General features: G+C 42.7%; 1 protein-coding gene across 4 annotated transcripts in view; it reads right to left on the bottom strand.

Moving 5' to 3' along the window:
- The window catches only part of tspan9a (tetraspanin 9a), a 209,456-nt gene that overhangs the window by 69,571 nt on the left and 112,299 nt on the right, over nucleotides 1-27,586 (bottom strand). For 3 of the 4 annotated variants that reach the window (XM_037768610.1, XM_037768613.1, XM_037768611.1), the window contains one exon: nucleotides 13,679-13,758. In XM_037768610.1, the coding sequence (XP_037624538.1) occupies nucleotides 13,679-13,741 (63 nt within the window). In that variant the 5' untranslated portion in view covers nucleotides 13,742-13,758. Of the gene's footprint in view, nucleotides 1-13,678; nucleotides 14,836-27,586 lie in introns of those variants that run through there. The other variant, XM_037768609.1, reaches the window with a different exon arrangement.

Genomic DNA, 27,586 nt, shown 5'->3' with positions numbered 1-27,586 from the left:
ATTTGTTTAGAAGGGGGACGCACCCTATTTTTTCCATGACAATGCTACATTGCGAACAACAAATCAGTTAGCAGCCGGTGGACAGCACTGTCCTGCGCGGAGATAACAGCTAACGTTAACTAGCTCTCGGCTGAGTTGATCTACTAACTGGTAAGGCAGATAATTTATTGTTTTGAGATACTGGAATGTGCATATTGTCACTAAGTTTATCACTTATTGGCTTGTAGAAGTTATGTTTTGCCATATGCTGTGTTGGTGTCTTGCCGTTGTCAGATAATTAATTTTTTATTTGCGAGAAAGCCTTTCCAAATCAAGCATATTGTCTTTGAAGAAGAAATAACACAAAACATAACCTCAATGTCTCAAATTTGTCAGTATCTGTTGGGTTCAGTAAGGTCTGAAAGGCACGGGTATGAGCCGGATTTGGGTCTCGGTTTTAGGCCCGTGCAGATTTCTAGTACCAAGTACAGATGTAGCTGAGACCACAAGTACAGCTGAGACACACTGCATCTGATCACGCCCCAAACTGTGATGTCGCATACGGTCAGAGGTGCAACTGATCCATAGAGGTGAGTTCAACACTGCTCATAAAAGATTTACCGTGGAGTTGCTCTTTAATCAAGCGTGAGCATTTACCTGATGAAAACACATAATTAATGGTGTGCAGCAAATTATGAGCTAATAGTGCAATTCATCACAAACGGGTCACCTAACTGAAAAACAAAGTCAGGAACACACAGCTCTGACTCCACACTATTCTACTAGTTTGTTGTTTTGCTAAAAAAATTTCAATCACCATTTCCACCGTTTAAACTGAATTTGATTTCTAGATTTTCATTCCTGAAATAGACCAAATGGTTTACAAGTTTGTGCCCAGGAGGAAAACAGAAACGACATGATGTGGATGCCAGAGAGAGAGAGAGAGAGAGAGAGAGAGAGAGGAAGAGAGAAGGATCTGAGAGTGACGTTGACTCACCTCTCGGGGGGAGCTGTCATCAAATATCAATGTTCACCTCTCTTGCTCTTGCTCCCCTCCCTCCCTGCTTTCATGCTTCGCTTCTTCCCACCAAGGGAAAGGACAGCATTTTGGGTCTGCCAGTCTGTCCTCTCAGAAGGGGACTGGGGAGAAAAATCTGGCCAACCCCATCTGTCCCAGTTCACTTGTGAACTGTGCTCAAGAAAAGACCGTGCAACCAGTGCGAGCAAACTGAAAATGGCGTCACAGCGGAGGTCTAAATAAATCCTGAAATAGTTGAAATGTGTTATGAAATGGAATGGGGGCATTAATGGACTGACCCCAACCACGCCGCTGTGTCTTTTGCTGAAAATGATCACAGTGATGGGGATTTGTCTCACAGCACCGCACTGAGCGTACACACAGGCAAAAGGTCTATGTTAATAATTACTCTGGCTCACTATGGATGAATGAGATCATTCACTAAGGGTGGCGATGACCCCATACTCCTTTCCTTTAACCTCGTTCTGCCCACACCGAGCTCTCGCTCTTTTGTATTCCACAGCCATCCCAAGTCGCCCATTACTGAAGCCTGGCTGGCTTAATAAGAGAAATGGAGACATCTGTGCAGAAATAATGACTAGTGACGGGGACTGTAAATGACACATGGCCAGTGTGGAGGGTCGCTCCATCAACTTCTCACTGTATTTCAGTTTTAATTAAGACAAAAAGTTGTACAAAATTGTGTACAGCTTATAGAAAAATATTTTCAATTTTAGTCATAGCATGTTGCAGTGTTAAAGGAACAGTGTGTAGCATTTAGGGCTCTATTGGCAGTAATGGAAGATGATATTCATAAGTATGTTTTCTTTAGTGTATAATCACCTGACAATACGTATCGCTGTGTTTTCGTTAGCTTAGAATGAGCCGATTATATCTACATACGGAGTTGGTCCTCTTTTCATGGAGCTGGCCGCAATGTTTCTACAGTAGCCCGGAACAGACAAACCAAACACTGGCTCTACTGTAGATAGGGACATTTGCGTTTCCATGTTTTTTGCATCAGCCACATTAGTTTTCCTACACGCTTGGCACACGGGAGAAGTTTCAGTTGGTTGCACCTGCAACCTCCCCACTAGATGTCGCCAGATCCTACACACTGCACCTTTAAAAGGGGAACAATAGCCATTTTCAAAACATTAATATTATTCTGGAGGCTATATAACATTTTTTTTTTTTTTTTTATCCGACCCCGGATAAACAGTTGAAGATGAGTGATGACTGAGCTATATAACATGATGGAGAAAATACTGCACAAGGTGGCAGCGTCATTGCGATAAACAGCAAATACCTGTCAGTGGCGATTTGAATGGATTGTAGAATTTCAACAACATTTGCATTATAAATAAACATGCTGTGACTTTCTGAATCTATATTATTTTAACAATAAACACGTATAAGACAGAGAAACTGTGTCATACCTTTCTGACTTCTTTCGTTTTCCAGTAGTTATAGTTTATGCAAGTGCTGTTGGAGAAATCTACTGGAGCGGAGTAATCCATAAGTGTTTATTGTTAACATAAAACCGATTCAGAAAGTGACTGCATGTTTATCTATATTGCAAATGTTGAAATTCTATACTCATTTCAAATCGCCACTGACAAGCAGTTACTGTTTACCGTGATGACGCTGCCACCCTGCAGTTTCCCGGCGATTTTCCTCTTGCAATATACGTGTTCATGAGCAAGTTGCAGTATTTTTTCCATCATGTTATATAGCTTCCAGAATAATATACATTTTTTAAAAATGGCTGTTATTCCCATTTAAAGAAGATATGTTAATTTGCATTATATTAAAACTGAAATTACAGCAAACATAACAGTGGCTAACATGAATTTCTCTGACGGACATTTTATTAAATGACAGTAAAGGTTAATGAATGTTGGCTCGAGGCAAATAGACGTGTTTTTTTTGTTCACTGCATTATTTAAAAGACTCATATTTTGTGACCGAGAGAATTTATAACGCAGATGTGAACAGTGTTAACCTGATCATTCATCATTGCAGGTGAATAGCTGCAATTACTGACAACTTCACCGTATGGCTCTTGTATTTCTCCCATGCAATAAAACTGTCATGTCCTCTCTGATCTGTTCCGAGACATCCCTCTCGCCCCAGATAGAATACCAAAGTGACGGAACGAGGCTGCTTTTGCATGCTTCCTTTTTTATATAAGACTTTTCATGCTGCGGGCAAGCAGACCGCTTCAGATTTACAACAGTATTGTTCTAACACACAAAAACCCTGATATCTTCGGAAACAGAACAGACGCACAAAGCAAATGCTCTTTCATGTCTGGCTAAACGGCTGGTAACTGCAAATTGGTGTAAAATAAACAAGCGGAACCATTTGCTTTTAGTCGTGTGATAGGACTCGGGCAAAGTCAGGGGGACAGTTTAAAACTGGGCTGTGATAAGGAAGGGGAGAAATCGTCATGCAGGAGGAACAGCAATAATCCCTACTAGGTTTAAACAGTCTGTCAGTTATCCTGCTATCGTGGCAGTGAAGGATCTCGACTAGTTACTGCAGTTTCCTCTTCAGGGAGAATATCAGAGCCGGGTTGTGAGCACACCTCGCGCACATCAAATAAGAGTCAACCTCAAATTGGATCAGACATAACGAGAGCACTGCAACAACCTGCTCTGATGAAGATCTGGGTTTCGCTCTGGAAAACAAGATAGGCCTCCATTTCAAATCACAACAAACAGTCTAACACACTGGCTGATGGTCTGAAATGTACAGCATATTGCAACGAGTGTGCGAAATTGCCCCATTAAAAAAAAATAGCGATAAAAACATGCCAGGCATTCGCAGACGATCATCTAGTCAGCGTATGTGCTGATGTGTTTCCATCCAGAAAGCCTCAATATGTTGCATTTTATGGCTGAGTTATAGCGCGGCAGTAATTTGCGGCGCTTCGGCTAAATAAATCAATATATGCTCTAATGTTAAAGGCATAAATCTGTCTCTCATTTGTCACGGCTAACAACGCAGACGGCTGTGTGGCTCATTGCATATTGGAGCCCTGCTGGAGATGTGTCCTGGGCTCATTACCATTCAAGCAGTGAATGCCTCAGTCCCTGACCCAAATTCAAGATGACACTTGTAAAATACGCAGATTCAAAGTCAATCTGCTGCTTATATTTTTCAACGTATTGTGGTGCGGTTGCCCAGGGTCTCTAAATGTTGTTTAGAAAGTGGAAGGAGATAGATGAGTGGAATCCAGCTCTCGAGGATGCTCCGTGGGTTGTTTTGAGTGGGTTTACGGTGGGAAAGAATTGAATCAATATAGGTAGTGGCCCTGGGGAAATAGGTCTTAAAGTCAGTCATTGATGCATCCTCAGCCTACAGCTGATAACCTCTAGAGAACTTAAGGAGCCGGGACACTCTTCTGATGGACTTCACTGCAGCTTTAGAAGACGGAAACAGCCTTTTTTCCACGCGGCAATCAGAACCAATTTAAAACGTAGTATGTACACAGCTTGTGGATCCGCAGTTATAGTTCATACACACATCCCCATATACTGTTAATTAAACATGAGCAGGGCAATCTAAAAGGAATTTCTTTAGCTCTCAGAAGACCAAGGAAATGATATTCTCTAAGCCTCCTCAGCAGAGCCGGAGGTGGATACTGGCTGGGAAACATTGATTTCACTGTAATTTGCCTTTAGGTGTCAGAAAAAATGCTGAGTAGTTGAACTAGCGAGCTGTTCCAACATTCTACATTAATTCACTGCTAAGGTGCAGATTAGCATTGATTGGTCTTCGTGGGGGTGAAAAGAGAAGGTGAGGAAGAAATAGCGGTTTGTAGTCACTCACGTCTGCAGCGCCGGGACGCGAGCAGCACTGACACACTTTTCATCTGCGATTCCAATATGTTTTGCTGCACTGATATTGAATAAAACGTTTTTGAAAAGACTAACAAAGCAGTATGGAGGTATAGCGTACATTCAGAGTTATTTGTCACTCACAGGCAGAGATTGCAACAAGCACTTCAAAAGCTTGAGCCGACCCAATCACAGAGCACAGTGTGTCTGTTTTATTGGCTCGCAGCTATACCAAATCCCTACAAGTCCACAGGCGCTACAAAGTGTCACGACATGATGTGTGCAATGTTCAAAGGCAGATGAAAAGCTACAACGATCGCAGTCATTTTCTAACATGGATTTAGCCAGACTACTGTATTTTTGTACAGTTGTTTACTTTATAATAAAAAATCTTTTTGCACCAAATTGAATTCCCTTAGAAAATGTGAAATCCCCCTCAGCTGTGAAGCTGAACAGAAAAGCTTGTTTTTGTGGACATTTTTCCCAATAGCCTCTGAGTGGATGCCTCATTGCGTGGGCTGTTTCCACATATCTAACTGTGTATGTCGGTATGTGTGTGTACAGTATGTGTATGCGTGTGTGTGTCCTTCGCATATCTTGAGAACTGCTCATCCTATCTACTCCACATTTGGAGGGTGCATTGCTGGGGACCCAAGGACGTGCAGTGTCGCAGTTGGTGCAATTTGGACAAGCGTGATTTATCCTTGCCACATCCGCGATGGTCCGCACGGCCAAAGTGACGTCACACCACCAGACACGGCCCTACGTGGGGGTTCTTGTGGCAGGTGCACATGAACATCCGAAGTTTTCTATCTACGCGGATGAGGATGGACGGAGAAAATGGAGAACTTTGAAAAGCTTCGAGAATGTCAGTTTGCTGCGAGGAGAAACGGAGTATTAAAGATGTAAACCTTTCCTCGTCACAATTCCACGTCAGCTCATGTCCGTGCGACCGCCCTTGCGGAAAGTATAACTGAAGCTTGAGTCGAGCGTGTGGTCCACAGCGGGCCTTTACAGGTCGCGACTCATTGACTGCAGTTCACTTTTGCTGCATTTAACGCATTAACGCAACTGGAGATTTTTAGATAATAGTGGGCTCAGTTTTAAAGTTAAAGAGAAGATACCGGCATCAAGCAATCGGCACGTGTTCCAAATAGCCGTGCGCCCCGAGCAGGCACTGCACCGGTGCAAAATATACCACAAAGTATGGATAATCAATATTCCATATACATGACCTATGAGGTTATTTTCTGCATTTCAGTTCAGCAATATGAACATATTTTATTGACCACACAACACCAATGCTGCCTTCTCTATTGCCTCAGGTGCACGATATGGCACATAGTCATTACAAAAGATCCTGCTTATGTATGCAGAACTAACGACCCTCCTTTTTTACCGTCTCTGAACTCCAGCCTATATTTAGAAAAGGCAGGATCTCTGTGTTTCACGTGCTGGAGCAAAGAAAAGATGTACTGTATAGCCATTCCTGATGAGATATTTTACCAACTAAAAAACCCTGATGGCAACAGATTTGGTCACTGTGAACGTGTGTTTTCTCATCTGGTAATAATAGATATGACAGATACAGGCATTCCTATGCTTTATCTGCACCTTCTGAGTCTAATGAGAGGGACACGTCTGTGGTGAGATTAACGGAGGGAAGAAAGAATGAATGGCATGTACCAAACACTGAGGTTTCCTACTGTAATTCCTATGTGTCAGCTACTGTTATTTCATCTGTTCTCAGGTTGTTCACCTGTCACTACATGTCAGTGCCACATACTGTAGCTGACACAGTAGCAACTGGGCTAAAACTGCACCTGCAGCCCTATTGCTTAATGCTAACTTAATGCAAACTTGATGGGGGATTTATATGACCAGTAATAACTTTACACTTGTACTGCATGTTTTGCGAGGAAGGCTTATTTATTCGTCGCCTTTATGAATTATTAACTCGTTGCAGTTTTCAGCTTCTCGCGTGTGTCATAATTGCCCTTTTTACAAAACCAAGCAACAACTCGTCAAGTCTGAAGCCAAGCTCCTTCAAAGAGCAATGAGTGATGGGGTGGAGGAGACTTAATTCCCTCGCAAAAGCACCACCTACCTACTTGCGCACCTCCGATTCTCATGCTCTATTACCTCCACCCCTTAGAGTGAAACACAGCGGCTCCGTATCCCAGTTGATCTGCAACATGAGCTAATGAGCTCAGCGGCGCCGCACAACACGGCTGGGAAATCGAAGCAGCCAGAGAGACGTGTAAATTAGAGTGATCTCCCCAGACGATGAGTCGGACAGAGGCAGGCATATGGTGATATTTACCGAGCAGGTCAGCCAATCGGAATCAAGGCCCGGCAATCTGTAGGGGATGGTAATTACAAATCTTCGAATGATTAAAATGCATATACATATATTAGCAATGTTCTCTATGTAAAGCAGAAAAATTAAAAGTCCCGCTCTCAGACTAGACAGTGTGGCGATAATGAAATTTGAGCATATTATATAGTATAAACGCTTGATATGGATGATTCTGAAGACGTATAATCTGTGACTGCTGGTATTGACCATTGATTCAATCCGCCGACTGTCTATCCTGTCAAAGATGGAGGCGTGAAATTTAGGTGGACATACTGGCTCAGGTTGACGCTCCCTCCTGCCATTTATAACTGAAATCCAATTCAACAGCCAGCCTCTCACGGTGGATTGACGGAATTAAATGCATGTGACAGCACAGCATATACAGCTTGTTTCATCATCTTGCAGAGCGCTTTCAAACCCTCATCTATTTTCCTGCGGCCCAATCCTTGTTTCACCTGGCAGTGACTGATGGAGTTCAGCTGTGCCTCTTGTGAAAAAGGAGAAGGAAAAAAAAAAAAAAAAAAAAAAGCAAAGTTTGTTACAATACACGCTCTCTTGAGCCATAAAAGATGACTGAACTTTTTCATGTGCGGTTATGGAGAACTAAAAACAGGCAAATTGCTTCGGCACCTCGGATCGAAAAATCCCAGGGGAAAAAGGACAGCTTGTGCGAAATGCTTTATGGGATTTCGCTCAAACCAGACGCAGATGTTCACACATGCACTTCTTACGAGCCACCTTGAGTCTGTCAATAGCTCCGGTCTTTGTAGCATCAGAGCGCGGGGGCATTTGAAACCTTAAATGTCAAATACAGTGATTAAATCGATGGGGAAACTAATCTTCTGTTGCCTTGGACCAAATGGTTTATAAATCCCGCAGCAATCCCCCCAAGTAAGCGCAGGAATTCATGAATGCTAAACACATTTGGTTTCCTCTGCTCTAACAAAGGAGCAGCTTTGATACTACCACCCCTCATGTGCTTGTAGGACAAGGCTGCTGAGCTGACACTTTTCTTTTAAATATGAATATCAAATGAGGCTTTTGATATGGCACGATGATGGCAAAAGCTGGGACGGGCCCATTTAGCTACAGTGCAACCTATTTCTAACAAAGGAAGTGCGCTTGTGTGTGATGTTGCTTGTGATATGGCAGAAATCCATGTGTTGTGTCTCAGGCCTTTAAAAAAAAAATCTTTTTACAATTCAAAGGTGTTCATTATCACTGGACAAGATAAATAAGTGCAGCAGTGGACAGTAAATTGAATCTTGAATGGAAGAGATTAACAGAGGAGGCTGCGAGCAACAGGGGACACAATGCAGAGTAAGAGGCTGAAACCCTTGCTCCCAGCAAGAACACCAATATGCTCACAAGGCTGACACCAAGAGGACTTAACATCAATCACCCTATCAGGCTGGTCAAACAGTCACTGTGTGTGTGTGTGTGTGGGAGCACAGCAGACCATACTTGCCAACCCCCCCGATTTTCCCAGGAGACTCCTGTTTCTCATTACCCTCTCTGGGTTTCCTCCAGGTGTCACGATTCTCTCGTATTTCTCTCGATTTATGATAAATTTTCACATCTTTTTTTTTACTTTTCGTCATCTCAAGCGGTTTCTGGCAGTGAACAGCGTGTATAAGCCCTACTGTTTCCACCCGGACTACAATACAGCTAAAACCTAATGTCGTTTACTCGCGGAAGACAGCTGCTCGCGACACAACTCGGTTTGAGCTGCGCTCGTCGCACATCACAACGCGCAGTGCCAGAAGTTGGTCTTTGCGTGACGCAGCAAAAAAGCCGTTGTGGCACGGCGCAAGCTATCGGAAATGTGTTTCAGAGCGCAGTTGTGCCATTGTCGGGTTGTCTCTGAAAGGACCTACAGTGAGTGAGAGATGGAGAGAGAAATGGAGAGTACTAGGAGAAAGAAATACTTATGCAGGGGCAAAAAAATGAATGAATGAACAAATAAAAACAGATGAATATTAGTTTATGCCAGAGATTCACACAAGTTCACGCCAGAGGGGCGAATTATTCTGTATTCATTCCTGAGAGTTTAAAATAGAACTAGTATTTAATATTAAAAATGCTGTAGCAGTGTACTTATTATTTTTCTATTTTTATTCTTTGAAAGTCACCAGAAAGCAGGAAACAAAGTCTCTGAAACTCAAATTTCCACTTCCACTTTCATTTCAAAATCCTCCTTATTTTTGAGGTCTCAAGGTTGGCAAGTATGCAACAGACCCCCCCCCCCCCCCCCCCTCCTCCCCCCCAAGCTAAACAACACATTGTCACACAACAAAGGCCATTTGCTTTGATGATTGTTGGCTTTAGCGTAGAGCGGTCCTAAGGAGTTGTGCTCTCAATCCCAACCGCACTACTCAATAATCTGCCCGAAACTCCCCCTACAGCTCAGACTCATCTAATCCCTTATAAGAAAGAGGAGCCAGATGGTCATGAACAACTGCTGGGGGGTGCCAGAAGATGAGCGCATCTATGGAGATGCCTGGAGTGCCTGCCGCTGTTTACCTTGTGCTTCAAGTTACCACTGTAAGCCCCCGTGCAGCGGGTGGTGTTTCGGGGTGGTGAGCGTACTTTCAAGAATGGCTGTGTGTTTGCGTGCAAGCGCAATCGTGCGCGCAGTGGGGAAAGGAGAGACCCCTGCTGCACCTGGTGTCGGGTTACTGCGGCGCATCATTCACCCCCCGTTCAGTCCTGGGATGAGATGTCAGAGCTTCAGAGGCAAACCTCCCTACCAGCTGCGGTAACCTTGTGATTCCTGGAGTGTCAGGAGGTAGAGCAGCGCAGTCCCAGGGGTGTCAGGATACAACATGCCTCTCGCCCTCCCTCCCCGTATCCCAGAGAGCTCAGGCACCCCATCCCGACCCCTCGCTGACGAGCCAACCCTTTATTCCCAGCTCTGCCAACCTTCAACTGCCGCCCCAGAATACAGAACGCCAGTCGGCCCAGCTGCCGCCGCCGACGAGCCTCGCGCTGTCACATGCTGATGGACAAAAACCCACCAGCCACATGCTGCATCCTAACATCCCCTCCACATCACCCCGCTCTCTTCCCATGGGACTCTGATTAAACTGTCATTAAAAGGATCTAGTGGTGGGAGGAAAACAAGAGTATCAATCAGCGGGAATAGAAGGGAAAAATGCATGGTGGGTGTTCATTAAGTGAACATTACCAGAGTAAAAATTCAATTATTTCACAGCAGGGGATGCGCTGCGCTGGGGAAAGTCCATAGCCACTTAAGGTCCCTATGCCCCCACGCACCAACACACACAAACACACTCGTGATTTACAGAGAGAGACACTAAAGGGAGAGCTTCTTCTGCACACTTTCAGGAGGGTTGTAATGCATTTCCATGGAGGCCAACAAGCAAGGCTCCACATGAATTGGAGGCCACCAGCCTTGAAATCCAAAGCCTCTTTTCCACCTCCCTATTAGTGGTGTGCAGCAGCTAGTTATTAGTGGCGGGGTTTTTGCCACTGAAAAGGGTTAAGCACAAATTGAGCCGGGAAAGAAGCTAGGAAGCAAACGCCTTCACACAAATCCCCCGCGACTGCCCCTCAAGAAGATAGCGAATAATAACGACCTTACGACCTCTGCCAAAGGTCGACCTATAACGGTGCACCGAGGTCGCTTCTGAGCGATTAAAACGAGCCAAGCAGGCCAGAACTGACATACAGGTGACTGATGGTGTCCCTCTGTTAATGTAGAGTCTAATAGGGCCTTGATCTATCATATTTCACTTGTAGCTCAAAGAAAGAATAATGATGAGCAGTCGCGATTCATCGATTGATGATTTAATCACCATTCTGAATTCGATGCATGAAGAATATATCACTGCTTATGAAGCTGAAGGAATTTCTTTGTTCCAGGAGGTGGGTTCTGTCTGTACAGGTGTATTTTGTTACAGATCAGAACCAGGGACACCATAGCACATGGATTTCTATTTGACAGAAAAGTATTGGATCAGGTCTCACTTCAGCTCATTTAGTGAGCACATTTTTTTCATTTGTAGGTTAAAGGCCTTTTTGTGAATACAGGAATGGGTCGGGCTTTAAGCGCTGTGCATGTTTCGTCTCGTCTAATCTGTGTCTTCCTGAACAACCTTTAAATTGCGCCAGTTTATCATGTTTAATCATTTGAATTTCCATGAATTAACAACAGGTGTAAAAGGAACAGGTGCAGGAATTCTTATGACATCATTTTATGTAAGTCAATTTATGATTTAAATTAGGGTTGTCAATCGATTAAAATATTTAATCACATTTATTTGCAGGATTGTCCATAGTTAATCACATTTAATCGCAAATTTAATAAAAAATTTAATAAATCGCAATTTTTTTATCTGTTCAAAATGTACCTTAAAGGGAGATTTGTCAAGTATTTATTACTCTTATCAACATGGGAGTGGGCAAATATGCTGCTTTATGCATTCATGTCTGTAAAGGGGAGACTCATGGTACCCATAGAACCCATTTTCATTCAAATATCTTGAGGTCAGACTTCAAGGGACCCCATTTGAAAATGGCCATGCCAGTTTTTCCTCACCAAAATTTAGCTTAGGTTTGGAGCGTTATTTTGTTATTTTTCTAGTTTCATATGATGCCAATATCTTCACTCTAGGTTTAAAACTGAGCTCGCTACAACCTAAAAATCGCAAGTTGCGTTAATGTGTTAAAGAAATTAGTGGCGTTAAAACAAATTTGCATTAACACGTTATTGTTGCGTTACCTTTGACAGCCCAAATTTTAATTATTTACTTCTGCTTATTTAGCTTTTGATTCAAATACCTTATTTACGGACGCTGTGCTATAAAAAAGCCCATTTCATCTGTTTAAATGAAGCTTTCAGCAACAGAAAACCGTTGTAATGACTATCAACCGCCAATCGATCATTTATGTTGCTGGCAATCGATTTAGAAAATTGCTCAAATTTTCCCTCCCTATCTAAAACAGAATTGATGTCAAGGCCTGAGCACTTACAGTACTGGGACTGTAGACATACTGAATGGGTTCAAAGGCTCGCTCACATCAAGGTAAGTCTACATTGATGAATCCAACATAAGCTAATCTTTTCTGACCCTTTCATTCCCTTAAACAAACATTGGATCAAGGCAAGGCACGCCGGAGAGGCCCTGAGCCATTTGTCTTTGCCAATCGCTCTCGTCCCCTTGCCTCAGTGGACTGGGTGATGGTTGGAGAACGGTATGGAGACGCTGCCCCCGGGCAACAGAGACATCTACATCTACAGGCCACAGAGCAAGGCCACTAGTTCGTCTTAGTATATGGAGCGGACAAAGGGATGGACCTCGGTTTGTGTGGCGCATGTGTACGTGTGTGTGTTTTCAATGCTGGCCTGATCACAGCTGGGCTCAAGCTAATGCCCACTCTGTTGCCTCCAAATGTGCCCCAGTTAGCAGGGGCTCACAACCCAGTGACATGGTGGGCCGGGGTTGGTGAAGTCCCCAGTGTTGGGGTGTTTTTACGCTTCACGCTTCGCTGCATCCACACAAAAGACTTGGCCTCATAACCTATAAGCTCTCTAATCCATTCTGTAAACATTCAAGGGATGCCCACTTTTACGACAAATGCCCATGCATGGGTACACAGCCGAGCCTGCTGCCACACGCCGGCCAGGTTTCTCAGGGTTAAATCTATTTGTGAGTAAATTTGGCACAGAGAGCGCTATCACATTATTATCCTTTTGTTTTATTACAGGGTATTACTACAAATATGGATAATTACAACAATTTGAAATTACACCGATTGGGCCGCATGTCCCAGTGCAGCAATTCTGGACTTTATCTTTAATTTTCTCCATTATTAGTCACAGCTTTCCCCAACAGCAAAGACCTTTCATTGAAAGAGAGAATAATAAAATGGGAGCACAAATATCAGATCATCTCCAGAATCACCCAAAAGCTTTGGCTGACCATTTTGACTCCAATCCCCTTGGTGCATATTATGTTGCTCATCAATGTGACTGTAATGTAACTGTAGAGGCGTATACTCTTTCACTTGCATGCCAAAAGAAGCATTCCAACTCCCATGATCACTGTAAATCATATAACCATCTGAATGAATGACCCTAATGAACCCACCAGTGACATACAAAAGAAGACCTGGTGCAGTGCCACTGACTCTGTCATTATATCCAGGAATAGCAACGTGCACGAGGAGGAACAGGCGCACGCAGCCTCATGTCATAAAACCACATGATTGCACCTGACAACCGTCACTTTGCACATCGTGTTTCCTGATTAACATTTTAAAAAACTTATCACACACTGAGAGCTTCACATTTGTGAACACAGATATGGCTAATGGTCAGTGCTAGAGTTACAAGAGCCACATTTACTCAGCGTCACCTCTTAAGCCATATCTACACTTTTAAACTACATCAATGACAGTAGATCAATATGAAGTGTGATGTGAAAAACATTAGCAAAGTGATGAGCCACTTACCCAGAAGATGAGGTTGAAGATGAACATCATATACTTCAAGCAGCAGAGGCAGCCTCTTGCCATGTTGCACTTCTTGAATTCTAAAAGGAACACAAATGATAGATCCAGGTAAAAGACTACGTATTTGCTGCCTTTGGGGGAGCTGTACTTGTTGTTAGTCTTGTCTGCTGCGCTGGCGGTGGCGTCAGCTGCTGCTGCTGCTGCTCCAGCCTGCCCCTGCTGTGCGTTTTTGCGTGGCCCCGTGGAGCCGTAGAATGCGCCGGCAGTGAAGCCGCGGCCGCCAAACGGACGGCCAGACGTGGAGGCTTGGGCAAAATCGGAGTCGCGGCTATCTACTGAGGGGCTACGGTGAATGGCTGACTCCTCACTGCTGGACTTCTCCATGCTCTAGGGCTGCAGCTGCTGATGAAGGGCTCCCTGACGCACAGTCTACCATAGTCTCAGGGATGACAGGACAGAACAAATCGCCCTCCCAAGTGTCCAGTGCTTCACACTCTGAAGCAAAAAACAAAAACATAAAAAGCCTCACAGAAACACTACATCCACCTCAGAGCGCACAGTTGGGAAAGAAAGTCTCCAGTGCAGACGTGAGTAGAACTGCACATTTCAGGGCACCTATGCCAGGCTGAAGTGTCTTCTGTCTGCTGTCTTGCTGTGATAGTCCTGAAGTGGCTGTGCAGAAGAAAGCATTACCCCTCGCCTTTTGACAGGACTGTCTTTCCGGGATGAAGTTACAGCACTCCCTCTATCCCTTCTATGTAATATCACTCTCCTCCTGTGCTGCTTATTGCTGCCGGGCTGCTCCAGCAGGAGAGAGACCCCAGTGAGTCTCAGCTGCTCCACTTCCACGTTATCTTGCTGACCTGGTAACTTTTCTCCCCCGTCCTCTCTCCACTGCCTCTGCCCCTTCTCTTCTCCTCCTCTTCTCAGCGTGCTCTGATGCACTCTCTCTTCCTTCACTCTGTCCTCTTTCTGAGTGTGCCTGTCTTCTCTAGTGTACCATTCTGTGCTCAGCAGCTCAGTCCTCCGCACTGCCTGCGCTCTGCTCTGCCAATAGCAGCGCTCTGGCTGATGTGCTATTATCGGCAGACGCAACTAACGGGCATTCCCTATCTCCCTACAAGAGCGCTGCCCTCCTCCTCTTCCTCCCCCAACTCTCTCCCTCTCTCTCTCTCTCTCTCTCTCGCTCTCCCTCCCTCAGCCCCTCCCCGCTGCCGAGCAGACAGCCAATGCAGCAGCTGCAGCCAGAACCGAGCTCCTCCTCTCCTCCACCCCCCCTGTATCTTTAATAAGCCCATCACTGTGTTTGCTTTGACTATACATGTTCAGCAATTTCATCCTTGCTGTCAGGGGAATTGAGAGGCCAGAGATGAGTTTAAGAATATCAAACAAACAAACAAACAAAACAAAAATAAAATGAAGTGTCAAGGTAATTGTAGATGAGTAGGGGTTGTGTGTGGAGTAGCAGGGTTGGAGTGGGGGGAGGATGGAAATTGTTGGCAGGCTCTTTTACATGCAGCGAGATTTCACTGTCAGTCTGCAGATGACATCGGCACCTGCGATTTCACACACTGTTTAAATCTGTCATTTTTTTAATACATGATTATCCACAGTTAATCGCAAATTAATCACACTTTTTTTTTTTTATCTGTTCAACATGTAACTTAAAGGGAGATTTGTCAAGTATATATCAACATGGGAGTGGACAAATATGCTTGCTTTATGCAAATGTATGTTTATATTTATTATTGGAAATAAACACCCTCACAGGTACTACATTTAGCATAAAATAATATGCTCGAATCATAACATGGGTTACCGTTATGTGGGTATCCATAGAACCCATTTTCATTCACATATCTTGAGGTCAGAGGTCAAGGGACCCCTTTGAATATGGCCATGATTTTGCGCAAGTTTGGAGCGTTATTTAGCCTCCTTCGCGATAAGTTAGTATGACATGGTTGGTACCAATGGATACAACCTAAAAACCTAAAGAAATCAATAAATGGGTGGCGTTAAAATTAATTTAAGTTAATGCGTTATTATTGTGTTAACTTTGACAGCCCTAGTAATTTCATTGATCAATGTTAATGTTGCCATAAATAAACCATAGTTAACTCTGACAGAAGGGTGATTCACAAGCCAAGCTGACATTACTTTTGACCTAGCTCCCCAGGCATCTACATGTGCATATCATCAGAGAACAAAGGCAAACTGCTTAAGGACCCTTATAACGTAGCGACTGTGAGGGTGGCAAATTATTAATAAAACAGGATAATTACTGCCGTATTCATGTTGTGTCTATCTGTGTGTGCTCACCGCAGCTTAATGTTATCCTCAGGTGACAGAAACAATTGGAATAACAAAATAAATGCCCTTATTGACTCCCAGAATGAACTTTTGTCTCCAGGACTGTCAAGCTAAATCAGGTCTACCACTAGACTGCACATTGTCCTGCCCTGGTAATGGTCTTCTGTCTGCTGAGTGCCGGTGATGGCTCAGCCTCCAGACAGATGGAGAGAGAGTTTCAACTGAATGGTCTTAAAGGTAAATCCAGTAATACCCAATCGACATACAGTAGACAAGCTAATCCAACCCTCTTGTGTTTCACCACTGTAGAGTAAAAAACAGCCTTGAGGGAGTGTGTGTTGTAACGCACAGAAATTATGTCAGAACAGGTTTCCGCTTCAGCAGTTGGTAAGGGTTTGCAATTTAACAGCACATTTCAAAGTATGATGGTTTAAAATGACAAAATATTTAAACTAGGGCTGTCAATTGATTAAAATATTTAATCGCGATCAATCGCATGATTGTCCATAGTTAATCGTGATTAATCGCAAATTAATCACACTTTTTATCTGTTCAAAATGTACCTTAAGGGGAGATTTGTCAAGTATTTAATACTCATATCAACATGGCAGTGGGCAAAAATGCTTGCTTTATGCAAATGCATGTATATATTTGTTATTGGAAATTAATTTACCACACAAAACAATGAGATATATTGTTCAGAAACCCTCACAGGTACTGCATTTAGCATAAAAAATATGCTCAAATCATAACATGGCAAACTGCAGCCCAACAGCTGTCAGTGTGTCAGTGTGCTGACTTGACTATGACTTGCCCTAAACTGCATGTGATCATCATAAAGTGGGCATGTCTGTAAAGGGGAGACTCGTGGGTACCCATAGAACCCATTTTCATTCACATATCTTGAGGTCAGAGGTCAAGGGACCCCTTTGAAAATGGCCATGCCAGTTTTTCCTCGATGAAATTTAGCGCAAGTTTGAAGCGTTATTTAACCTCCTTTGCAACAAGCTAGTATGACATGGTTGGTACCAATGGATTCCTTTTTTTTGGTATGATGTCAGTATCATCACTCTAGCTTTAAAACTGAGCCCGCTACAACCTCCGAAAGATTGATTTCGTTAAAGAAATTAGTGACGTTAAAACAAATTTGCATTAAAGGGTTATATTAAAAAATATTTAAACCTGGGTCCTGCAAAATCAATTTAAAGGAAATGTTGATTCCATTCTCATGTCTGTATGTTAAGTAAGGGATAATGTACAGCTAGCCGGTCATTGTTGTGAAAGAATCCCCTTCAGGGCGATGAGAGAGCAGCATCGCTCCTGTCGGGGATTCTTTCACAACAATGACCCGCTAGCTGTACATTATCCCGCTTATTATACGGCTACTTACTGAAGAAATAAATATTTTGACACAAAAACGGTCCGCCAGAGTCCGATATCTGAACTGCGTCCATAGCAACGGTCTGCTATACATAGCAACGGTCTGTTATACAGAAATTACAGACCGCAGAACACTGTGACTGACCAATCAGAATCGAGTATTCAACACAGCCGTGTTATAAATACTGTATAAGACTGTATTAGACAGTATAAGACTGTAATCACCATACAACTGTATTCATTATCTACTCGCCTCCCCCCAAGTCCATAGTCAACTGCCTGCATGAAATAAAAACATGGATGTCATCTAACTTTCTGAAACTCAACAGCAGCAAAACAGAGCTAACTGTTGTGGCCCCTAAGGCACTGCTCCGGAAGGTTGGAGATCTCATCCTAGACGTGGATGGCAGCTCCATCTGCCCGTCCTCCGAGGTCCGCAGGCGTCATCCTGAACTCCACCCTTTCATTTCAGTCACACATCAAATCCGTCACAAAATCTGCCTTCTACCACCTCAAAAATATTTCCAGACTCCGGCCATCACTCTCTGACTCCATGGCAGAGACCCTCATCCACGCCTTCATTACCTCCCCGTCTGGACTACTGTAATGGAGTCCTCTCCGGGGTACCCAGCAAAGCCCTGGACAGGCTCCAGTATGTTCAGAACTCAGTTGCCAGGTTTCTCACCTGCACTAGGCCCTGGCAGCACATCACACCTACACTCATCCACCTTCAATGGCTTCCAATCAAGTCCCGCATCAACTCTAAACTCCTCCTTCTTGCTCCCCAGTAGCTAACCAACCTTCTCCACGCTTATACTGCATCCCAGAAGCTACGATCCTCCGACACTAGTCTGCTCTCCACCCCCCACACCAGGCTGTGAACTTTCGGCGACAGAGCCTTCAGCGTCGTGGCCCCCGCCCTCTGGAACTCTCTGAAATCAGAAAGGCTTCATCCATGGACACTTTCAAAAACCACCTCAAGCACCACCTGTTCCTCAAGGCCGATGACCTCAGCTAACTCTTCCTACCCATCACTCTTTTATTACTTAGCTACAGTTTTTTCCTCTGTTTTATTATTATTATTATGATTTTGAGTGCCGTCTTTGTAAAGCGTCCTTGGGATTTTTTGAAAGGGCGCTGTGTAAGTCCAATTTATTTATCGCCTGGCTTCTGATTAAGGTGAAGGGGTTTAGCCTTGAAGTTAGCAACAACTTCGGCCCAGGCTCACTTAAGGTGGACTGACCTTTAATGGGCATCAGCTATTCTCATTCTACAAGTCGCTCCTCTGAATTTTGCCCAGCAAAACAAAATCCAACATCCAGCACCAGTTCCCAGTCAAAAATATTCCGGCACATAACTCCTGTAAGACCACAATGTTTTGTTTTTACGCTTTGTTTTTTTCTAGGGATTAAACAAATGAACAAGCTAATTAGTGCACGTAGATGGATTTTGTCTCCTTCAGACAGGCTTGCAGTTTCTCCATGTTTCCAGTCTTTATGCTAAGCTAAGCTAACCATCTGCTGGCTTTAGCCTTATATTAACCATATAGACATGAAAGTGCTATCAATCTATTCATCTATACTCTCCATGTGAAAGCCACCAAGCATATTTCCCAAAATGTCAAACTTTTGTAACAAACTGAAAAAAAATTATCACTTCTGGTACAAGTTCTATCATATTTTTGTTATAAAGAGACGGAAACTAAGTGTTACCAACACTGACATGTTTTAGTTATGAAGAAGAAATGCAAATAGTTACATATATATATCCTGCAAGAACTCTCACATTTAGTATATTATTGCTGCCGTCAAGAGAAAATCACATATTATTTCCACATTTTCAGGGAACTAACAAAAGCTGTGCCCATTTTCCATCTTGACCATACATGTTTTGAGTTTCCTATGCGACTCTGGGAAGCTTTAATTAACCGAAAGATTACAGGATGTTCCGAATCTCACACATTGAAGTTGGCCGACTTTGATCTGACATCATTATTCTAACAGATCATTTGCTTTAGCCTCCACAAAGTGTATTTAATCACACATTTTGCAGCTCCGCAGACAGATCTATTATCTGCAAAAGGTAGCAACTCCAAATCATCAAGGCAAATCAGTTATAACGCTGCCAAAGGTAGACGTCACATGATGAAAATAGCTGTTCGCGAGTTGCCAGCGACAAGGCTTCCCATCAGCCCCTTTTGAATAAATGTGAAAAAGCTGCAAAGACTCTCTGAATCCAGGCGCTTTCCATCCGGTGAGTTTCAGGCCCCTTAACTCCAAATTCAATACAATTTACGTCAGCGCTGCTCTCTCTGAGAGTTACACACATTTATCAGAGCTCAGTGGGGCTCTTAGTGGGCATGTTACTGATTCCTCAAGTAGCCTGAAGGACACATCTGAGTCCGTTCCCTTCACGCACAGATCCATCCATCGACTCGGAGCAACGGGGCTCTGCGCTTCCGCATTAGGTTGAGGGGGTAAAGCGGGAGAGAAAGACGCTGAGCGAGACTCGGGAGGAATGGACGTCCGCAGGATGACACAGAGGAGCTGAGAGGGAAGATGAAATATATGCGGAGCACGACGGAGCAGGGAGCCCGGGCTAGGAGTGAGTGTGATGAGATTGTATTCAAACACTCTCTATGACGCTGAGTAGATCTGGCAGCTCCTTCGACATATGTATGGTGCAAAGACAGACAGGATCGAAGAGATTAGAGCTCAGAGGGAACCAACAGGGACTCTCCCAGAAACTCTTCAGACAATGCTTCACTAAAGATAATGGGAAGCAAACACTTCACAGTCCCGGTGCCACTGTGAACAAATAATGACACGTGAGTGGTGTCAGGAGCTCATCTCAACCAATGTCTCCATTAAAGAAGAAATTTAGGTTAGTAATAAAATAATTACAGTATTAGTATACTTATATACTAAAGAAATACAGTATATGGGTTTGATTCGTTATCTTTGTATGGTGGGCAGCATTATGCAAGAACAGCGTAGCATGAGGTCTAGATTACAAACATATTCCAGCCTACAAACAGTAGGGGGTAAAGAGGAATTGACTAAAAGTTTGCTTCTGTCAAATTAGATAATAAAAGACATGTGCAATGAAAACCTTCATTAGGAGCATAGATTTAAACTAGAGCTGAATGACTCCAATATCCTCTTGAAATATAAGAAAGAGTCTCTCCTGCGTCTTCACATTGTTTCTTTATTTTATATTTTATCTCTCAAATTTAACTAATTCTATTTTATTGTGTCTGCAAATAATAACTGAACCTTAAATGTTTTATAGATGATTATATTTCTCTGTTATGATGGTAGAGGGAAATGCATTCTATAATTCATCAGGATTAGATTAAAACTGTAATTTTACTCACCATCAGTAACCAGTAGCCGTAATAGTTGTGTCACTGTGTTATTTGCATTATTCATCAGGGATATAAAGAAGAAGTTTTTATACAAACTAAATGAAGACGCTTCACTTGATGAAGAAACTCCATAACTTGCTGGTTCAGTGCGTGTGAGACAAGAATTATGTTATAGTGGAAAATGTGCTGAACAAATTAAGTAACATCAAATTCATACAGTATATTTCCCAGAGCACCGTGTTTACTTACATTATCCAATTCATTCAAGCCTTCCTACAGCAGCCCTATACTGTACATTAGAAAGCAGCTGGCAGTGACTTCACAGTAATCTAGTTTTTCTTTTATTTCTTTTAATTATTAATTTATAGTAACTTCTGACATATTTTTGCCTTATATCTATTTCATGTCTTTATCAGCACATATCATACAGTAGCATACTTTCTGTTGTAGCTACTCAACGGTGGATTTTAGGTGTTTTTTGTTATGTACCTTTATCATTGTCATTTATCATGTTTACATGCACTAAACATCTGAAAAACACAATATTACTACTAAGCTGTTTATATGGCTAATGAACGTGAATATTTCACTAATATTCCTGTTTACATACTCCCGATTAGTGGCAGACTTGTTTGACTGGGCTAATCCCCCAGGAAGAGCCCAGGGCTTTGAAGCAAATTTCCGTAGTGGCCAAACGGTGGTACTACAACCTCTGTGTTCGTCATGTGATGCCATTGGGCCCAAAAATACTTTTCCCCATAGACTTACATTGGGAAAGAGACGTCTGTAACTCGGCGGATAATAATTTTTTTGAGGTGAATCAACTTCCCAGTACAAACACTTGAATAGCACTCATTTAAATCATCATTTAGGGCCTAAAAGTTGTAAAATGCACTAATAACCGAATCCAGAGTTATTTTCCTTCGTTAATGTGAATGAGACCCAGACTGAGGCTGGAGTGAGAGCTGGGAGACGGAGTTAAAGGAACGCTACTGCACCTGCTCTATGGGCCCAATGGATGCGGAAGATCGCCGGATGATCCGGGTACTTTAGCACTCTGCAATCAAGCTATTTTGGCATCATGCGCCACTGAGCAGCTCTCATAAGAATAAATGGGAGCCCGCCTCCAACGCTGTATCTTTAAACAGCCATGGACTGTGCGAACACAGCCTCCCTCTTTCAGTCCTTCAACCGCCTTCTTGAAAAGGTCGACATCGCGATATTTGCACATTTTCAAAAACCTGTTGATATCTAAGCCTTTCATGATGTTTAAAAGTAGATGTGTTTCTTCCTTCCGACCAGAAATGTGGAAATTTTTTTTTTTGAGCATGCATCTCTGCGAACTGTCGGCTAGTTGGTTTGTGTACAACGCACAGAGCTGGCCGCGTGTCGCAAACTGACGGAAAAACCCCAATTGAGAAAGATATCATCATATCTCATATGTCTTAATCGTGAAATGCTCCATTCGAAATAAGGCCTAATTCAGAATAACGGAATCTAAACAGTCTATTATATCAGTATAATAGTGGAATAAAAGTGTGCATGTAAAGGTAATATTGTAATATTAAATGGACTGTTGTGATTGTACAGTGGCATAATGGGTCTGTTGTCCTGTTCTCCAAAAACAGAAAAGTGCCTGCCAGTTGGCTGTTACTGCTGGCGATGCACTAACCAAAGCTGGACACTGTCAGAGGAGTGTTGGAGAGGTATTCCAGTATCACACTTTCATAAAGATGAGGACTTGCAAGAGATGGATTAAAACGAATCCTGACTTTTAATTCCTAGAATGGGTGAAGCTCCAAAAATACTGGGTCCTACATTTTCCATAATGCAACTCAATTAGAGGCTTCTATTTGACCCTCCCTGACCAGTAAACACCCACGTTATTTAAATTCCACTTCTCAGAGATGACAGTTTATAACTGTTTTCAGAGTAGTACTCCTCATAACAAGTCAACATATCCTCATACAACGGTTCGTATGATATTTTACGAAAAGTTATTCCTAATTTTTTGTGCGTTTTCCTACGAATGTCCAGGAACAAGTGACACACGTGTCAATTTCCGCTCCAGACTTTTTCAAATTAAACTTCCGTCTTTACAGGAAACAACTTAGTTAGGTTTAGGCAAAAAAAACGACTTAGTTGGGTTCAGGAAGAGAGTTAATCTAACTCTGGAAGTGGCTTAACATAAGTACGGAAGTTACGTGACAAATAAATCAACGTTGTCTTCTGTTATATATAGAGCAGGTCTTAGACCGTACTCTATAAAATTCTAATGGACGTCCTCCATCATAAACACAGCATCCAATATATGATTTTAATATACGATTATACCAGTTTACCTCTGTTAGACTACAAGCCGCAGCTGGAATTCTTCATCTCCATCAAAATCTAGTTTACAGTAATCCACTGCAGTTTAATACCCAGCATATTAACAATAACTCGTTCCTTTTAAGAAAACACTATGACCACATAGTAAATCTCCAAACACCATCTACACACCATCAGTCACAGCCAGAGGACGGTTCAGCACAGCAGCAGACGATAGAAGGACAGAAAATAAATGGGCAAAGCTAAAAAAAAAAAAATGAAACCCACTCATGTTATATAGTTCTTTCTATTACGAGCCGAAATCTACTTTTGATAAAGTGAATTCTTGGTGCACTTTATCTGTGAGGGCTGCAAAAAAAAGTGACAGAGCAGTTTGTTTGTGTGAAAGCTGAGTTTGCTTGAGAGAATGTTTTTTTGATAACATATCATAATTTATGACAGTGTCTGTTGAGACCGTGTGTGTGTGTGTCTTTTTGAACCCTTTTGGTCATTACTTCTGGAAGTTTGTTTTGCTAGATTTTATTCCTCGATGCTGGCTTTTCTCGGATTTTATACATTCTAAAATAAATTAATTTTTTCTGTTTGTTTTTGTCACTTTCAACACTTAACAAGAGTCTTACTACTATCTTTTGTCATTCTTGTTTAACATTTTACATACTGCATGACTAATTAGACTATTAATCAAAGCGTAATTGATAGATTTATCTTTCGTGAAATCATTAAATGCAGCCCTACTCGTCTATGAAACTCATTTTCCCAAAAATGTCACTGGATGAAAGACCATGGTTGCCTTCAACACAGCTGAGATAATGAGGTTTATGAGATGAAGGAGTGCTTTGCTTGTGTAAATGTGTAAAGCTTGAAGGCGGAGCTGATTTAAAGTAAATGACACTGAATTAGTTTTTAACAATTGGCTAATATGAATCAGAAATCTGCAACATATTGACCTCCCTGTTGATGAAATCTGCTTCGAATCTCGTGGTGTTTTTTGGTGGCTCAATCAGTGTCCGTGACTTCATATGTTTGTTTTTAGCAGAAGAAAAATTCAATCAAGCTTAAAGTTGTTTTCATTCAATCATCTTCCGAGATGCCTCTTGGATAAATTAAAATTAAGACCCACTATTTTTAGCCAAATTAATGAAGAGAATCATGTCTTTCATGGGGAAGAACGTCAGTAACTTTTTTAATGTCTTTGATACCCTGCCAATGAATGTCTCTGATTTACTGACTGGAATTGAATCATGACAATCACAGCCACAGTCACAAGGTCATCTCTCGCATGACAGCGTCCCAAAAATAAAACAGTGGCTCCGTTAAAATGTCAATTGGAGAGACTTTAAGAAAATTGATGGATTGTTTTTGAAATGACAGCGTGAGGGTGTAATTGTGGAGGAATGTAACCGGTGACGTCAGCAGTGCAGTCATGAGAGCATTCAAGAAGGGCGACTGCTGCTTTTTTGAGATGTGTAACAAAGATTGTCTAGATAATTGCTATGTCTTTGCTCATATTACACAAGGTATTAGTGCTGCATACCTTTGACCAGTCAATCTGAAACCGTACCAGACCTGCAGACATGCAGTAGATGACATGCAACAGCACATGATCCTGGTGTGAATGTATGATCAAGGCCTGGGCATAAGGAGAGGATTACATCTACAAAGGATTTCCTCCCACACAATATGTCAGTGTCAGTGGCCCTTAGATCCTCTGGAAGTTTGGTCGAGTGTGTTGCTGTGGATGCAAACAGACACTACAGACCCCATGACGTGTCCTATGCACCATATACTGCATACAATTACAAACTAAACGACCAAAAAGATGAGGGCATGTTTGCAATTGACTTCTGGTCAAAGAACACGCACTTATGTAGAGATTGTTCCAACAAGCTATTCATTGTGACGTCCGCCTCGTCTCCCTAATCAAATTAAAATCAGATGTCAATCTGCTTTGATATTTATGGCTCCATCTTGCCCTTTTATGACGCTCGGAATATTACCCTCAGAGACGAGGCCGGCCAGACAGTTCCGCCATTCTTCAGTCATTCTTGGGTGATTTGCAACCAAAAAGTCAATAAAGGTGTCTGGAAAGGGTGTTAATTAGGAATTTATGACATCACGCTCCCTTGAAGATCCAATAGTGGATAGCATGCGAGGACTCCAGATAATGGCACTAAAGCTGGAACGGATCAGGCACTGTTTCTTAAAGTCACACGCTCTAAACACACAAACACACATCTGGGACTGTCAAGTCGGTGTCGACTGACTTAACACTGTTCCCATCACACATATTTCCCGCACTTACATAAACACTTTTGTGTTTGTTTGTTCGCCTTCTCACGAGGGGGAAAACCCGTGACAGTGACATTGTGAGACCAACAGCTGAGAGCCGCATGTTTGCGGGCTCTTGTCGGGATTTGAGTGAAAAAGCAGCAGTTCTAACATCCATAAACCTACAGACAGACACAGGTGCACTCAGGGCGCCCACACACACATATAAAATTAAATACACGTAAAGCCCCAAAGCCCCAGCAGCCAGTCCTGCAGCCAAGCCTCAATCTAGACTTAATTCCTGCAGGCACGTCCGTCAGAGCTGTGGGAGATGCGGTTGGACAGGAGAGACAGGCAGGGGTTTTACAAGTAAAGTGAGTATACTCTGACTACAGGATACTACATTAGCATTTAGATCAGAAAGTGTCTCTCGTCATTGAAATGCAACGTACTATCACAGTGCAGTAAAGTCCAGTTCAATAAGGGCTGGTACAGAGGGGGTGAAATGCCCGTGATGTCTGCAGTACGACGCGTGAAGCCCAGAATAGCCCCGGCAGATAAATCAGGGGTGACACTGTGTTTTGATAATGTTGATCAAAGGAGTGGGAAAGCGAAGTCCAACAGTGTCCTAAGCTTTATGTAATATTTAAGAGAGTCGTAACTGTGTGATAAAGATGGAACGTCAGCAATATGAATCTTTTCCAGTTCACCGGGATCGTGTGGAGCGAGCCACTGAACTCAGGGCTTTGGTGATCGATTTACTGGCTCCGAGTTAATTAAACGTGACTGGGGGGGTCTCTTTGAAAACTATGCTGAATTTCTCCGCTGCTAGATTTACAGATTTTTCAGATATTGTAGAATGGTAGCAGTTTGACACACCAGATACAAAGGCTGATGCATTCGTACTGATAAATAATCTCAACCATATATGAGGGCAAAAATAACCAGTATTTATAACATCTGAACTTGCATGTGAGTCAATAATTCAGTATTACCATTATTGACTTTTAGCAGAATCATATTGTGATGATATGAACTGTAAAGGCTATTACTGTACTTATGTTGTTGAGCTGTTGGTCTCATGTAATAATTAGGGCTGTCAAACAATTCAAATATTTAAAGGGACTGTTTGTAACTTTTTAAGCGTATAAATCTACCAGGTCGGTTTCCCATGCGCGCTTGCATTGCATATGTGCGCTCGCGTGTGGCTACGCTGTTCAGACTCCCTGTGCACATGTAACATCAGACTCCAACACAAACTACATGGATGCACCATTACCTCTTGGTTCTATCTAGTGAAGCCCGTTTTGCAAAACACTGTTGGCGGCAGTTGTAGTACGCGGGAGAGACCATAGCTTTGGTCTTCAGGGCCGGAGTCTCTGCTCCGCTGCCTTCACTCAGAAGAGTTAGTTTAGCTCTGAGAATATGTAGTGAATGGTCAGTGGACGTTTGTGCAGAAATAAATGCTGCAGCTCCTCCAGACCAACAGAAGTATCCTGTTTCTTGTGAAGTGACGGGGCTCCATAGCGAGTATCGTCTCCGACCGGGTGCCGGTGTCTCCATTCTGCACCCGGAGGGAGACACCGGCTCCCGGTCAGAGACGATAACGTTACTTTTCCTGCTTCAGCCCCGGAGGCTGAAGCAGGAAAAGCCAACACTAGGATCAGCAGTGATTCATGGAGAGACCTTCGTCTGGTCAGCTAACATTACTGCCAAGCAGGTGAAATATAGAGTGATATTGTGGTTTTAGCTGACGCCTCGCTGTTTTGGGCAATGCTCGTTCATGTCTATGTAGAGCGAGCACAAGCGCGAGGCCGACGCTGACTTTCGTTGACTTAACGGCCACAGGTGTCGTTGTTAATAAGCATTTCTGAAAGTTACAAATAATCCCTTTAATTACGATTAATCGAAAATTAATCGCACATTTTGTATCTGTTCAAAATGTACCTTAAAGGGAGATTTGTCAAGTATTTAATACTCTTATCAACATGGGAGTGGACAAATATGCTTGCTTTATGCAAATGTATGTATACATTTATTATTGGAAATCATTAACAACATCAAACAATGAAAAATATTGTTCAGAAACCCTCACAGGTACTGCATTTATCATAAAAAATAAAATATTCTCAAATTATGACACGGCAAACTGCAGCCCAACAGGCAACAACAGCTGTCAGTGTGTCAGTGTGCTGACTTGACTATGACTTGCCCAAAACTGCATGTGATTATCATAAAGTGGGCATGTCTGT

Source organism: Sebastes umbrosus, chromosome 4 (genome assembly GCF_015220745.1).
Source record: "Sebastes umbrosus isolate fSebUmb1 chromosome 4, fSebUmb1.pri, whole genome shotgun sequence".
Classification (NCBI taxonomy): Eukaryota; Metazoa; Chordata; class Actinopteri; order Perciformes; family Sebastidae; genus Sebastes; species Sebastes umbrosus.
Note: the sequence above shows the minus strand (reverse complement) of the source record. Positions and strands in the feature narration are given on the sequence as shown.